This window comes from Salvelinus sp. IW2-2015, linkage group LG3 (assembly GCF_002910315.2).
Source record: "Salvelinus sp. IW2-2015 linkage group LG3, ASM291031v2, whole genome shotgun sequence".
Taxonomy (NCBI): domain Eukaryota; kingdom Metazoa; phylum Chordata; class Actinopteri; order Salmoniformes; family Salmonidae; genus Salvelinus; species Salvelinus sp. IW2-2015.
Window position 1 is genome coordinate 24,379,288 of NC_036840.1, and position 14,896 is coordinate 24,394,183.

At 47.0% G+C, this 14,896-nt stretch overlaps 1 protein-coding gene across 1 annotated transcript in view; it reads right to left on the reverse strand.

The window, feature by feature from the left end:
- Window positions 1–4,965: 4,965 nt before the first annotated feature.
- Window positions 4,966–14,896, reverse strand: part of LOC111980571 (ephrin-B2-like) — a 27,610-nt gene continuing 17,679 nt past the window's right edge. The window contains exons 3-4 of the mRNA XM_070449571.1: window positions 10,856–10,927; window positions 4,966–7,092 (exon numbers count right to left, since the gene is read on the reverse strand). Coding sequence (XP_070305672.1) covers window positions 6,641–7,092; window positions 10,856–10,927 — 524 coding nt within the window. The 3' untranslated portion in view covers window positions 4,966–6,640. The remainder of the gene's footprint in view (window positions 7,093–10,855; window positions 10,928–14,896) is intronic.

Genomic DNA, 14,896 nt, shown 5'->3' on the forward strand with positions numbered 1-14,896 from the left:
CAGAATGGAGGAAAGAGAGAGAGAAAGGGAGTTGTTACAGAATGGAGGAAGGAGAGAGAAGGGGAGTTGGTACAGAATGGGGGAAAGAGAGAGAGAAAGGGAGTTGGTACAGAATGGAGGAAAGAGAGAGAGAAAGGGAGTTGTTACAGAATGGAGGAAAGAGAGAGAGAAAGGGAGTTGTTACAGAATGAGAAGAGAGAGAAAGGGAGTTGGTACAGAATGGAGGAAGAGAGAGAGAAAGGGAGTTGGTACAGAATGGGGAAAAGAGAGAGAGAAAGGGAGTTGTTACAGAATGGAGAGAGAGAAAGGGAGTTGGTACAGAATGGGGGGGAGAGAGGAGAAAGGGAGTTGTTACAGATGAGAGAGAGAGAAGGTAGTTGGTACAGATGGGGGGGAGAGGAGAAAAAGGGAGTTGGTACAGAATGGGGGAAAGAGAGAGAGAAGGGAGTTGTTACAGAATGAGAGAGAGAGAAAGGGATTGGTACAGAATGGGGGAGAGAGAGAGAGAAAGGGAGTTGTTACAGAAATGAGAGGAGAGAGAAGGTAGTTGGTACAGAATGGGGGGGAGAGAGACGAGAGAAGGGAGTTGTTACAGAATGAGAGAGAGAGAAAGGGAGTTTGTACAGAATGGGAAGAGAGAGAGAGAAAGGGAGTTGTTACAGAATGAGAGAGAGAGAGAAAGGGGCTTGGTACAAGAATGGGGGAGAGAGGAGAGAAAGGAGTTGTTTACCAGAATGGAGAGAGAGAAAAGGGAGTTGGTACAAGAATGGGGGAGAGAGAGAGAGAAAGGGAGTTTGTACAGAATGGGGGGAGAGAGAGAGAGAAAGGGAGTTGGTACAGAATGGAGAGAAGAGAGAGAGAAAGGGAGTTGTTACAGAAGGAGGAAAGAGAGAGAAAGGGAGTTGGTACAGAATGGAGGAAAGAGAGAGAGAAAGGGAGTTGTTACAGAATGGAGGAAAGAGAGAGAGAAAGGGAGTTGGTACAGAATGGGGGAAAAGAGAGAGAGAAAGGGAGTTGGTACAGAATGGAGGAGAGAGAGAGAGAAAGGGAGTTGGTACAGAAGTGGGGAAAGAGAGAGAGGAAAGGCAGTTTGGTACAGAATGGAGGAAAGAGAGAAGAGAAGGGAGTTGTTACAGAATGGAGGAACGAGAGAAGAGAAAGGGAGTTGTTACAGACATGGAGGAAAAGAGAGAGAAAGGGAGTTGTACAGAATCGGAGGAAAGAGAGGAGAGAAAGGGAGTTGTTACAGAATGGAGGAAAGAGAGAGAAAGGGAGTTGGTACAAATGGAGGAAAGAGAGAGAGAAAGGGAGTTGTTACAGAATGGAGGAAAGAGAGAGAGAAAGGGAGTTGGTACAGAATGGGGGAAAGAGAGAAGAGAAGGGAGTTTTGGTACAGAATGGAGGAAAGAGGAGAGAGAAAGGGAGTTGTTACAGAATGGAGGAAAGAGAGAGAAAGGGAGTTGTTACAGAATGAGAGACAGAGAAAGGGAGTTGGTACAGAATGGAGGAAAGAGAGAGAGAAAGGGAGTTGGTACAGAGGAGGAAAGAGAGAGAAAGGGAGTTGTACAGAAGGGGAAAAGAGAGAGAGAAGGGAGTTGTTACAGAATGGGAGAGAGGAAAGGGAGTTGGTACAGGAATGGGTGAGGAGAGAGAGAAAGGGAGTTGTTACCGAATGAGAGAAGAGAAAGGTAGTTGGTACAGAATGGGGGGGAGAGAGAGAGAAAGGGAGTTGGGTACAGAATGGGGGACAAGAGAGAGAGAAAGGGAGTTGTTACAGAATAGAGAGAGAGAAAAGGGAGTTGTACAGAATGGGGGAGAGGAGAGAGAGAAAGGGAGTTTGTACAGAATGAGAGAGAGAGAAAGGTAGTTGGTACAGAATGGGGGGGAGAGAGAGAGAGAAGGGAGTTGTTACAGAAAGGAGAGAGAGAGAAAGGGAGTTGGTAAGAATGGGAGAGAGAGAGAGAAGAGGTGTTGTTACAGAATGAGAGAGAGAGAGAAAGGGAGTTTGGTACAGTGGGGGAGAGAGAGAGAGAAAAGGGAGTTGTTACAGAATGAGAAGAGAGAGAAAGGGAGTTGGTACAGAATGGGGGAGAGAGGAGAGAAAGGGAGTTCTGGTACAGAAATGGGGGAGAGAGAGAGAGAAAGGGAGTTGGTACAGAATGGGGAGAGAGGCGAGAAAGGGAGTTGTAGAATGGGGGAGAGAGAGGGAAAGGGAGTTTACAGAATGGGGGTAGAGAGAGAGAGAGAAAGGGATGGAGCAGAATGGAGGAGAGAGAGAAGAAAGGGAGTTGGTACAAGAATGGGGGAGAGAGAGAGAGAGAAAGGGAGTTGGTACAGCTGTTAGGCTGACGGTATCTATGTCGATACGTTGCTAAGCAACACCCAACACTAACGAAGCTGGGGTAGATACTGGTTGATAACACAACTGGGGGAGCAGTGTGTGTGTGTGTGGACTGAATGGTACCTTTTATATAGAGAAACAGTGAATGGAACCCTGCTAGACACCCCCCATAGGAGAGAAACCTGAAAGGGTTACATCTGAGAGGACTGGGCCTCACTGGAGTACGTGACCCCTTCCAGGCACAAGACACCACACACACACACACACACACACAGATCTTCACACTTATCATTCAATATGAACCACGACCAGACCAGAGAGTGGTGCTTAAACATAATTTTTTAATCAACATTTTTCCAAAGCAGGAATGTACTAGTTTTTTCCTCCCTTTAGAGGTGTGTTGGAGGAGAGAAAGAGAGGAGGAGGTCATAGTGACAGGAGGGATGGGGGGGAGGAGGAAAGGAGAAGGTGAACACAAACCCATCTCACACAGTGGTGTCCCAATACAAAAAGTCTCAACACATCACATACAAGAGCCAGCCCGCTCTCTGTCGCCTCGACCTGCTGGCTATTGGCCAAGGCAACACACACACACACACACACACACACACACACACACCAACAGAGGGTGGGTGGGGGGGGGGTGGGGGGGTGCGTTTTCACAAAACAAGAAACCTCTCTTTTTGAAATGAGGATCCACGAGAAGCATCCATGAGAAAAATCCAACACATTGAAAACAGTGAAAGAGAGAGAGACAACCTTTTAGTAAAACACCGAACCGACATGACAACAAAAAAGCCCAAGCTTTGAGTCCCGGAGGGAGATTCTCCCCGGTGAAAGAAAGAGGAGAGGAGGATGAAGAGGGAGAGGAGAGAGAAGGAACCATTTTGCGAATGAGCAGCATTCGGATTCCACAACTCCACAAAGTCCAGGAGGTTTACCCAAGTGTTTATACTCATGGCAGCAGCCATCTTTGTCAAATACTGTCATTTAGAGTGTCAGAGGATTTCAGTATTCAGAGAGAGTTTGTAGTTTGGCTTTGAGGGTGTTCTTGAAGGTATACAGTATTCCTGGTGGTCGTGTATTTGTACAGGAGACAAGACAGATTCCCACATACATAAATACCAAGATCCTGATGCTGCAGTACAGAAATTAGGGTGAAACTTTTACCCTAATTAGTCAACTTCTCCGTAACACTTTCTAAGTTCAAAAAGCATAATAGGAACAGATTACACAACATACAAATTATGTGAAATAGAGAGTAGGTGTACTAGTAAAAAAAAGATGAAAGCGATATTTCAAATAAAGCTTTTTGAGCAGGTGTGCATATGAATAAAACACACATTGAGTGAAGCTTTGGGAACAAACATACACCTGTTGAGCATGAGGGATATTTCAAAGTATGGCACGTCACCTATTGTCTGCTATTTTGTTAGCGTATGTGTGCATTTGCAGGTTGCTGTGCCTGTTTTGAACACGTCGTCGGTCTAACACTCAACAATACTCAACAATACTCAACAAAAGTAGCAGCTAGCCGATACAACATAACTTAACACACGGCACGTTTGAAAAAAGCTTTGCTTTCGTAAAAGGGTGTGAAAACGAATTAACCAGGCTAAGAGACTGACAGGTACTTGTTTCAGAAAAACACCCATACAAACACAGTCTTGTACAACTAACCTTGTGGGAAAACACAATTCAGTCCCATTCAAAACCCTATTTTCCCTAACCCTACCCCCAAAACCTAACCTTAACCCTAACCCTAACAATAATTCTAACCTTAACAAATAGCATTTGACCTTGCGGGGACCAACAAAATGCCCCCAGTTGGTCAAATGTTTGCTTGTTTACTATTCTTGTGGGGACTTCTGGCCCCCCACGAGTATAGTTAAACACGTCCACACACGCACAAAAACTGGGAGCACACACCCACTTTTAATCCTTCTGTCACACACAGAGGTTGACTTAATCACGGGGAGAAAGCCAGGACTGTGTCAGAAATAGGGAGCCACATGGGAGCAATCAGTGTGTGTGTGTGTGTGTGTGTGTGTGTGTGTGTGTGTGTGTGTGTGTGTGGTGGCAGAGAGAGGGATGCAGAGATAGCCAGACAGAGAGAGTGTGTGTGAAATGTACGGCATGTATGTGTGTGCGTGTTCGACAGCGAAAGAGAACGTGAGCGGGCTCAGTGTGTCTGCAGAGTGTGTGTGTGTGTCTGTGTCGATATAATCAGCGTCTGATACATAAAGCTGTAAAAATCGGGAGAATTTGAAACGTGCCATTTCCCTTCAGAGAAGAGTATTGTCTGTGTCTGTTATCTTGAATGTGTATCTGTCTGTCACTGTGTGTGTTTTAGATGAAATCTCTCCTCCTTATTCCASAGTGAGGTTTCCCCCTGAAATCCATTTGTGTCTGTTCCTCTCCTCCGTCCTCCTAGGGTCCATCACTCCTTCTCAGCACTGCATTAAAGGCAAGGCTCCTCTCTTCCGCCACAGTCACTGTTTCACTCTCTCTATCCTTCCCAGGGATTCTTCTCTCTCATCGCTCAATTCACCTCCCATCCCCCCACTTCTTCCATCTCTTCTCGCGCTCTTTCTTTTCTTTAGTGTGCAATTCCTTCTTCAGTCTTTTCTCTCTTTTTCTTAAACAAAAGTTCCACATTCAGTCGCTCTTTCTCTTTTCCCCCTAGACAGCGACTCCGGTTCCCGTTCTTTCTTTTCATTATATTTCATTTCATTTGGAACCCGCCCTCGTTCATTTCCCCCCCCTTGCTTTTTCCTTGTGTTCAAAAGCGTTTGAAAAAAACTTTCATCGATGGTTTCTACCTCAACAACTTCCACAAACGAGGTCTAAACTTCAAAACTACAGCATAGTACAAGAAGTATAAAAATATACATAGGGGGAGGCCCAGAGGGGGGAGGGAGGCGATGAGAGAGAGAGAGGGAGAGAGAAACGACCTCAGTTCGCCAAGGAAAGAAAAACAAAGAGATTKAATTAATTTACAACTCAAAGGGGAAGGAAATAGGTTCAGGTTTCTAAATCGCAAACAATAAAGCACAGGATAAAAGTTCTAGAAGTATAACAGAAGTGTTGTTTTACAAGTGGAGGAATCAAAATAAAGAKCTATAAAAAAWAAAAAAAAKAAGACGTCTAGAAATTAATGACTGGATATTCATATATAATCTGTAAGTGTTGCTAGCGATAAAAAATCTCACCTTTTTTTATATTCACTCACTTTTTTGTGTTTTGGTTTTTAAGACAAGTCTAAAGACACGCGAACACACACATTCGCTCGCATGTAGCGTATACACAGATTAACACACACACACACACACACACACACGCTGTACTAAAGCACACTAACTGCACACACACTTCTGTGCAACAGCAGTGTCAGAATTATTATCCTAGTCTCCCACACATGCACGCACGCACGCACACATACACAAACACACACGTTATTAAAATATACAAGATTCTGAATGTCACTAAGACTCGATTGGTCTGACCGATTGATCACGTGACTCCAGCCCAGCTTTCTGATTGGGTGAGAGAGTCAGAGGCCCCTGGTCCAATGACAAACCATACACACACAAACAAACTAGGATCCTATTTGTGAGTTATAACATCAAGGGCCACAGTTAGCCTCAGGGTCCAATCAGGAGGCAGGTAGGTCTGATACAGGACAGGAGCATTAGAGAAATACAGAGATCTCAGGATAAGGTTGGTCGATGGATTTTCTAGGGGTCAGAGTCCCAGAAGTCCAAGTTGTGGCGGTACTAGTGTGTGTTCTCTCACACTAGCTTGGTGTGCGTGTTCTCACACACTTATCCTCATGGTGTACAGGGAGGGGACTCTTCTCTTCAGCTCTGGTGGGGGGGGGGGTTCGATTCATGGTGAGACACAAAAAAAAAGAAGTGGGCCCCAGAGTCTCTTGCCAGTCCTGTCCTCTTTTAAGGGGCCGGTGGGGGCTATATACTAAACCCTCCATACTTAGCTTAGTGACACAGTCGAGTGAAGAGGGGTGGGCGTGCGGATGGCCTCTTCAGTTAGCTAGATGCACACACCTGTGGCTGGGACTGGGGTTGGATAGGGAATTTCAGATACTGTATAAGGGACTGAAGGTCTTGGTGGTTTTGGAGGGTAAGTCAGTGATGGACTACTGTAGGTAGGTTTTACGTGGTACTGTACTATATAGGACAGGGTATATTGTAGGTGGGCTGTAGGTGGTACTGTACTGTACTGTACAGGACAGGGTAAGATGGTAGTTGGTAGTACTGTAGGTTGTCATGGCAACTGCCCTCATACTTTGTAGTAGATGTTTGCTGGACTCTGGGGGGGCATCTCCTGGACGATGTAGACGGGGTGACCGTAGTCCCCGCTCACCTTCTCGTAGTGAGGGCAGTACGCCGAGTCCGAAGCCCGCAGCGGGATGATGATGTCACTGGGTTCCGAGCCGTTGTTGTTACCGCCCCCATGGCCGCCGCCGTGCCCGCCGCCATGCCTCTTGGGGCTGGTGAGGGAGGAGAGTGACAGGGGCGGGTGGTGGGACTCCGAGTGCTTGGCGTGTCGCCGCCGGTAACACACCACGCAGATCACCGCGGTGACCAGAAGGAGGAAGGCGGAGCCCCCTGCAGCGCCGGCGATGACGGCCACGTTGGAGGGGGTAAGGGGTCCGTTCTCGCCCCCTGCGCCTCCCGAATCCCCGGCGCCACCGCTAGGAACCCTGGGATGGGTGGCGTTACCAGCACCACCTGTAGAATGACACAAGAAAATATTATTTTGATAACCTTATAAAAGACGTAAATAKAATTTTATATAACTTTACCTTTAAACAGGTCAACATTCACAAGGCCGCGGAGCCGGACGGATTACAGGGACGTGTACTCAAAGCATGCGCSGACCAACTGGCAAGTGTCTTCACTGACATTTTCAACCTCTCCCTGACCGAGTCTGTAATACCTACATGTTTCAAGCAGACCACCATAGTCCCTGTGCCCAAGAACACTAAGGTAACCTYCCTAAATGACTACCGCCCCGTAGCACTCACGTCGGTGGCCATGAAATGCTTTGAAAGGCTGGTCATGGCTCACATCAAAACCATCATCCCGGAAACCCTAGACCCACTCCAACTTGCATACCGCCCCAACAGATCAACAGATGACACAATCTCAATCGCACTCCACACTGCCCTTTCCCACTTGGACAAAAGGAACACCTATGTGAGAATGCTGTTTATTGCCTACAGCTCAGCGTTCAACACCATAGTGCCCACAAAGCTCATCACTAAGCTAAGGACCCTGGGGCTAAACACCTCCCTCTGCAACTGGATCCCGGACTTCACATCGATGGGGCTGTAGTGGAGCGGGTCGAGAGTTTCAATCACCAACAACCTATCATGGTCCAAACACATCAAAAAAGTCATGAAGAGGGCACGGCAATGCCTTTTCCCCCTCAGGAGAAAAAARTTGGCATGGGTCTCCAGATCCTCAAAAAGATCTACAGCTGCACCATCGAGAGCATCCTGACAGGTTGCATCACCGCCTGGTATGGCAACTGCTCGGCATCCGACTGTAAGGCGCTACAGAGTGTAGTGCGAATGGCCCAGTACATCACTGGGGCRAAGCTTCCTGCCATCCAGMACCTATATACTAGGCTGTGTCAGAGGAAGGCCCCAAAAATTGTCAGACTCCAGTCACACAAGTCACCTAAATATACATATTACCTCGACTAACTTGTACCTCCGCACATTGACCCGGTACCGGTACCCCCTGTATATAGCCTCTTTATTGTTATTTTACTGTGTTACTTTTGTTTTTTAACTTTAGTTCATTTAGTATTTATTTTCTCAACTCTATTTTCTTAGAACTGCATTATTGGTTAAGGGCTTGTAAGTAAGCATTTCACGGTAAGGTCTACACCTGTTCTATCCGGAGCACGTGACAAATACAATTTCATTTGATTTAGCCTTGCCTTATTTAGGGTGTGACCTCTTCTATATGGTGCATACAATTGAGCACTTACAGCCAAGAGCCAATCACAACAGCTAGCACATCCTCTTGCAGCCTGCCGAACGCCATATTTGATTGTCATATTTATTTTTTTGGCCCAGTACATCACTGGGGCTAAGCTTCCTGCCATCCAGGACCTATATACTAGGCTGTGTCAGAGGAAGGAGCCCCCTGCAGCGCAGTACGCTTCTATATATGGTACATATTACGCGCCAGTAAACATATCTGTACCACACCAAGGTGACTAACCGTCTTCCTGTAGTTACAGTGGCAGAAACGTCCCGACAGGAGAAGAAAATGGCAGCCAATGTGAGCATATGTGTTCTGTCTATTGACATGACTTAGTGGACGGTGTTGGATACGAGAGGGTTTGGAACGCTCCTGCGCGCCTGTGGAGACCCACTGAGAAGCCGTGGCTCTGGCTAGAAGCTACAGCCATCCACAGTGCGGGGATCAAGGCAGCACACTTCCTCCCTTACGCCTAACAACACTGTTTATGTTGCATTGGCACGTGCCCACATAAAGGAGTCAGAACAGTTGGGTGGTTTGGACCCCATCCCAAACGCCACCCCACTCTATTTAGTGCACTGTATAGGGAATAGGGTGCCATATGGCTTTGGTAAAAAAGTAGTGCACTATATAGGGAATAGGGTGTCATATGGCTTTGGTAAAAAAAAGTAGTGCACTATACAGGGAATAGGGTGCCATTTGGGGCACAATCTGGGTCTCTAAAGCTAGAGACCACACAGTGATGCTGCCTGGTTGGAACCTGGTCCCAATCGCATGGTCCGACCGCATGTACGGTCATAGCCCAGCAGGTGTTTGTTGGGTTTGGGACCGCCTGTGAGGAAAGTCGTGTTGACCGTGCAAATGTTGGCGGTGGTAGCGGTTAGGGCGGTAATGCGAGGCGCGGTCGTGGGATTGGGTTATCACTATCCTTGGCACATTTCCCCCCTCGTTTTCTCTCCCTCTCTTCCCTATCTTCTTTCGTCTTCCTTCCTCGCTCCGTGGCTCTCCCACTCTCTGGGTTTTTGTGGACATAATGACTTCCCTTGCTCTGTGCCTCCCCCCTCCTCACCACCCTCGCTCCTTCCTCACCCTCTACTGTGAGCCCCCTACCATGCATGCAGGACTGACTGATTGTCTAGCTGACTGACAAAACGCTAATACTAGACGCCAATTCCGCTCTCCGCCTCTCGCTTTCTTCCCTCCATCCCTCTCTCGTTCCCTCCATCCCTCCATTCCCCCAGCATCTCTCCCTCGCTCCACCTCCTCCTCCTCCTTTCACCAGCTCTGTTCTCACGCACCACGTGTTTATGGTGTAAATAGCATGTCCCCACCTACATTTAGTTCAGTTCCTCGATGAAGAAATTATATTTATTGATCACTGAGCAGTGTCATTCATCTATAATCTACAGTATCAGATGGCTACTTGTAATTATTTTATGCCAATTTCATTTCATTATCGTCATTTCCCCTTGTTCTCTCTACCTCCCTTCCTCCCTCCATCTCTCACTCCCCACCCTCTCTCTTTCCTATTCAACAGTACTCTCCATACCTCTTGCTTCTCCTCTTTCGGTTTTCTGCTCCTTCAACAGTGAAGCCTTTTTCCTTCCTTCCCTCTCTCCCCCCTCCCTTTTTCTGTCTTCTGCGCTTCCTCCTTTGCTCTCATCTCTCCCGCCCTCCATCTCTCATCAGTTCTCTCATATCCACTTCACATTAGAGAGTAGAGATGGCCTGTATGGCTATGTCCCAAATGGCACCGTATTCCCTATATAGTGCACTACTTTCGACCAGGCCCCTTAGGACTCCGTTCAAACGTAGTGCACTTTATAGGGAATATGGTGCCATTTGGGACAGTCTGTATGTGGTTGGGAGAGACAGAATACAAAGACCAGGTCAACAAGTTCCCTGCCATGAGACAACATCCCTCCCTTGCTCCTCTCCTCTATCCTTTCATCGTCCTCTTCTTTCCTCACTCCTCGCCTCCCCTCCCCTCCCCTCCTCCCCTTTCCTCTACTCTTCCCCTGTCTTGTCCTCTCTCCCTCTCCTCTCTCACTCCTCCGATTTATCATTCTCCTCTCCTCTCTCTTCTTCTCCTCTCCCTTCTCTCCGCGGACCAACAGAAACCAGGCCGCCCAAACTAATGACAATAATAACTCCTTCAAATGGCGCCCCTGGTCCCCCCCGCTCCCTGGGCAGCTATTAGAGCCGTCGTTCCTCGCCTGCGGCACTTAGCTCCGAGGGGAGGAGAAGAAAAGAGGGGATGGACAGAGAGCGAGAGGGATGAGAGAGATAAAGGGATGGATTTAAATAGAGAGATCCCACAGATGTCGCCGGCTTGTATCCTCCATCTGTCGTTTTTTTTTTTACCGTCCCTCGTTCTCTGTCGCTTCTTTCTTTCTTTACTCACTCATTCACTTGCTTTTCTTGTCTTTCCGGACTGGTTGTGGTATACTCTATATCCTCACGTGTAAGTGTGTAAGCTCCTCCACACCCATCTTACCTGTATTTCTGGTGTTGGTACGGCCCGCACTTTGGTCTGGTTTGGCAGGTTTCGGGGGCAGTCCATATGGGTCTGAGGGAAAAAAACAGGGGTGTACGACGGTCAAGATAACACATCCCGTCAACATGAAAACAACCTCAAAACAGGAACACCGACTACACATAGACTGTCTGAGCTAAAATCAGATCTCTGAGGCCCATTCAATGAAACTAAATATTGATCGCCTTCCAATGTCCTTTCCCGAAATCAGCTCTCCAACCATATTAAAAACGGGATACTTAAAGGGGTTTCCATTTGTAAAAGTACCACAATGAATATAAAACTGCAAACAAAAGCCCATCGTCTCCACACCCTCCCACCTGCCAGACAGGGAACTGTAATGCTAGGCCGCGGCCCAAAATGGCACCGTATTCCCTTCATAGTGCACTTCCCCACGGACCCTGATCAAACGTAGTGCACTATAAAGGGAAGAGCGTGCCATTTGGGACGGCCCTAATATCCTCTCGCTGGGGCTATGACAGAGTTCCGTATAGATTTACTGAGAGGGACATAATAGACAGCCCTGTTATGCTGTGAACACAGAGACTGTACAATGTACACACACACACACACACTCTATGTGCTGAGCTATAATTCTACACTAACTGACATTTACGGAGGTCCATACACAGTGGCAGGTATTATTGGTTCGACGGGCCCTCTGATGACAGACAGCCAATCAGAACTTGGCATGAGGGGTGTTTGGATCAATAGGACTGCTGGGGCTCGTGAGTGCTGTGTGCATTTGAGGGTGTGTGTGTGTGTGTTGTGTGTGTGAGCGTTTGTGTGTATTATTATCCTTGTGGGTAATCCTCACAAGTCCCCAGCAGTAAAACAAGGAGAATTCTCCCTCGTGGGGACATTTCCCACATCCCCATGAGGAGAAAGGCTATTTTAGGCTAAGGGGTTAGGCTTAGGGTTAGAATTAGGATTTGGGGTTATGTTTAGGAGTTTGGGTTAAGTTTAGGGTTAAGGTTAGGGAAAATAGGATTTGTAATGAAAATCAATTGTAGGATAGTAAAACATAAAGTGTATGTATGCGTGTGTGTGTGAGAAGAGTGTGGTGTGGTGTGTGTGTGTGTGTGTGTGTGTGTGTGTGTGTGTGTGTGTGTGTGTGTGTGTGTGTGTGTGTGTGTGTGTGTGTGAGAGGGAGAGAGAAATGATGAATAGAGTGTGTTGTTTCTTCCCGGAACGTACAAGTTTCTAAGACCTGGTGTGGGTGGTGTGTGTGGGTGTGTGTGTGTTGTGTGTGTGTGTGTGTGTGTGTGTGTGGTGTGTGTGTGTGTGTGTTGGTGTGTGTGTGTGGTGTTTGTGTGTTTGGTTGCCCGCCTGTGTGGGTGTTTCAAGACTGAAGCAGCGGCTCCAAATCTCATCAGAAGATCTCTAATGGAGGCCGGCACACGTGTGTTTAGAAAATGACAACAGAGCAGAGGTGACCTTTCAAATCAACAGGATAAAAACAGGGAGAGGGGGGGAGGATAGGGGGGAGGAGGGGGGGGGGTGGGGGGGGTAGAGAATAAAGGAGCTATTGGGGGTGGGAGAAAAGATGACAGGCGGGTTGCAAGAGAGAAGGAAGGATGACGGATGAGGGTAGAAAGAGAGAGAGAGAAGAAGAACGGAGACCCAGGTGGGAAGAGAAAGAGAGGGAGCAAGAAAAATGGGAGACAGACAGAGAGACGGGGGCGATGGTGAGGGCAAGAGAGGTAAGGGAGAAAGGAAAGATGAAGTAGAGAGGAGCGAGCAAGAAGAGAGAGGGAAAGAAAGGTGAGAAGAGAGAGTAGAGAGAGAGAGAGGGACACTGAAAAGGGTGAGAGAAGAGAGAGAGGGACATGAAAGGTGAGAGAGAGAGAGAGGACATGAAAAGGTGAGAGAGAGAGAGAGGGACATGAAAGGTGAGAGAGAGGAGAGAGAGAGAGGGACATGAAGGTGAGAGAGAGAGAGAGGGACATGAAAGGTGAGAGAGAGAGAGAGGGACATGAAAGGTGAGAGAGAGAGAGAGGGGACATGAAAGGTGGCTGAAATTAGTGTGAACCTCAAGAAAACAGAGGTGAGGAGGACGGCAGTTTTTCCATTCAAGCAGCAACGAAAGAAAGAGAGCGGGAGAAGAAAGAAAAGAGAGATATAGGGAGTGCTACTCTTCTCCCCTGGGTGGGCTGTAGAGAAATGATGAGACCAGCAGCCACCGACTTCCCTCTCAGGAGTATACAGCTTCCACAACAACACAACAGAGAGAGAGAGCTTGTCAACAACACACAATAAAGAGTGCTTTCACAACAGACACCAGACGAGAAGAGCTATACAGAGAAGAGGCTTTCACAAACACACACAAAGAGAAGAGAGCTTCACAACAACATACAGAGAAGAGGAACTTTTCACAACACACACAGAGAAGAGGATTAGCAACAACACGAAGAGAAATTTGCAAACAACACACAAGAGAAGAGAAGCTTTCAAACACAACACACAAGAGAAGAGAGCTTTCACAAACAACACACAAGAGAGAAGATTTCACAACAAACACACAGAGAGAAGAGCTTTCACAACAAACACACATGAGAGAAGAGAGCTTTCATCAACCAACACACAGAAGCAGAAGAGAGGCTTTCTCACACAACACATCACAGAGAGGAAGAGAGCTTTCACAACAACACCAGAGAGAAGAGAGCTTTCACAACAAACACCAGAGAGAAGAGAGCTTTCAAACAACAACAACAACAGAGAGAAGAGAGCTTTCACAACAACACACAGAGAGAAGAGAGCTTTCCAACAACACGCAGAGAGAAGAGAGCTTTCACAACAACACACAGAGAGAAGAGCTTTCACACAACACCAGAGAGAAGAGCTTTCACAACAACACACAGAGAGAAGAGCTTTCACAACAACACACAGAGAGAAAGAGCTTTCACAACAACACACAGAGAGAAGAGAGCTTACAACAACACGCAGAGAGAAGAAGAGTTTCAACAACAACAACAGAGAGAAGAGAGCTTTCAAACAACACACAGAGAGAAGAGCTTTCAACAACAACATACCAAGAGAGAAGAGCTTTCACAACAACACACAGAGAGAAGAGCTTTCACAACAACACACAGAGAAAGAGGATTTCAAACAACAACACAGAGAGAAGAGAGCTTCACAAAACACACAAGAGAAGAGAGCTTTCACAACAACACAGAAAGAAGAGAGCTTTCACAACAACACACAGAGAAAGAGCTTTCAACAACACAATCAGAGAGAAGAGAGCTTTCACAAACAACACACAACGAAAAGACTTGCACAATCAACACACAGAGAGAAGAGCTTCACAACAACACACAGAAGAGAAGAGCTTCATCACAAACACACAGAGAGAAGAGCTTTCACAACAACAACACAACGAGAGAGAGCACTTCCCAACAACACACAGAGAGAAGAGCTTTCCCCAACAACACACAGAGAGAAGAAGCTTTCACAACAACACACAGAGAGAAGAGCTTTCCAACAACACACAGAGAGAAGAGCTTTCACAACACACAGAGAAAGAGCTTTCACAACCAACACACAGAGAGAGAGCTTCACAACTACAACAACAACGAGAGAGAGAGCTTTCACACAACACACACAAGAAGAGAGCTTTCAACAACACACAGAGAGAAGAGCTTTCCACAAAACAACAACAGAGAGAACAGCTTTCCAACACACACAGAGAGAAGAGAGCTTTCACAACAACCCAGAGAGGAAGAGCTTTCACACAACAACGCAGAGAGAAGAGAGCTTTCAACACAACACGCAGAGAGAAGAGAGCTTTCCACCAACTCAACACAGAGAGAAGGAGCTTTCACCAACAACACAGCAGAGAGAGAGAGAGCTTTCACAACAACACACAGAGAGAAGAGCTTTCACACAACACCAGAGAGAAGAGCTTTCACACAACAACACAGAGAGAAGAGCTTTCAACAACAACACACCAGAAGAGACAGAGCTTTCACAACAACACACAGAGAAAGCTCAACCCCAAGAAAA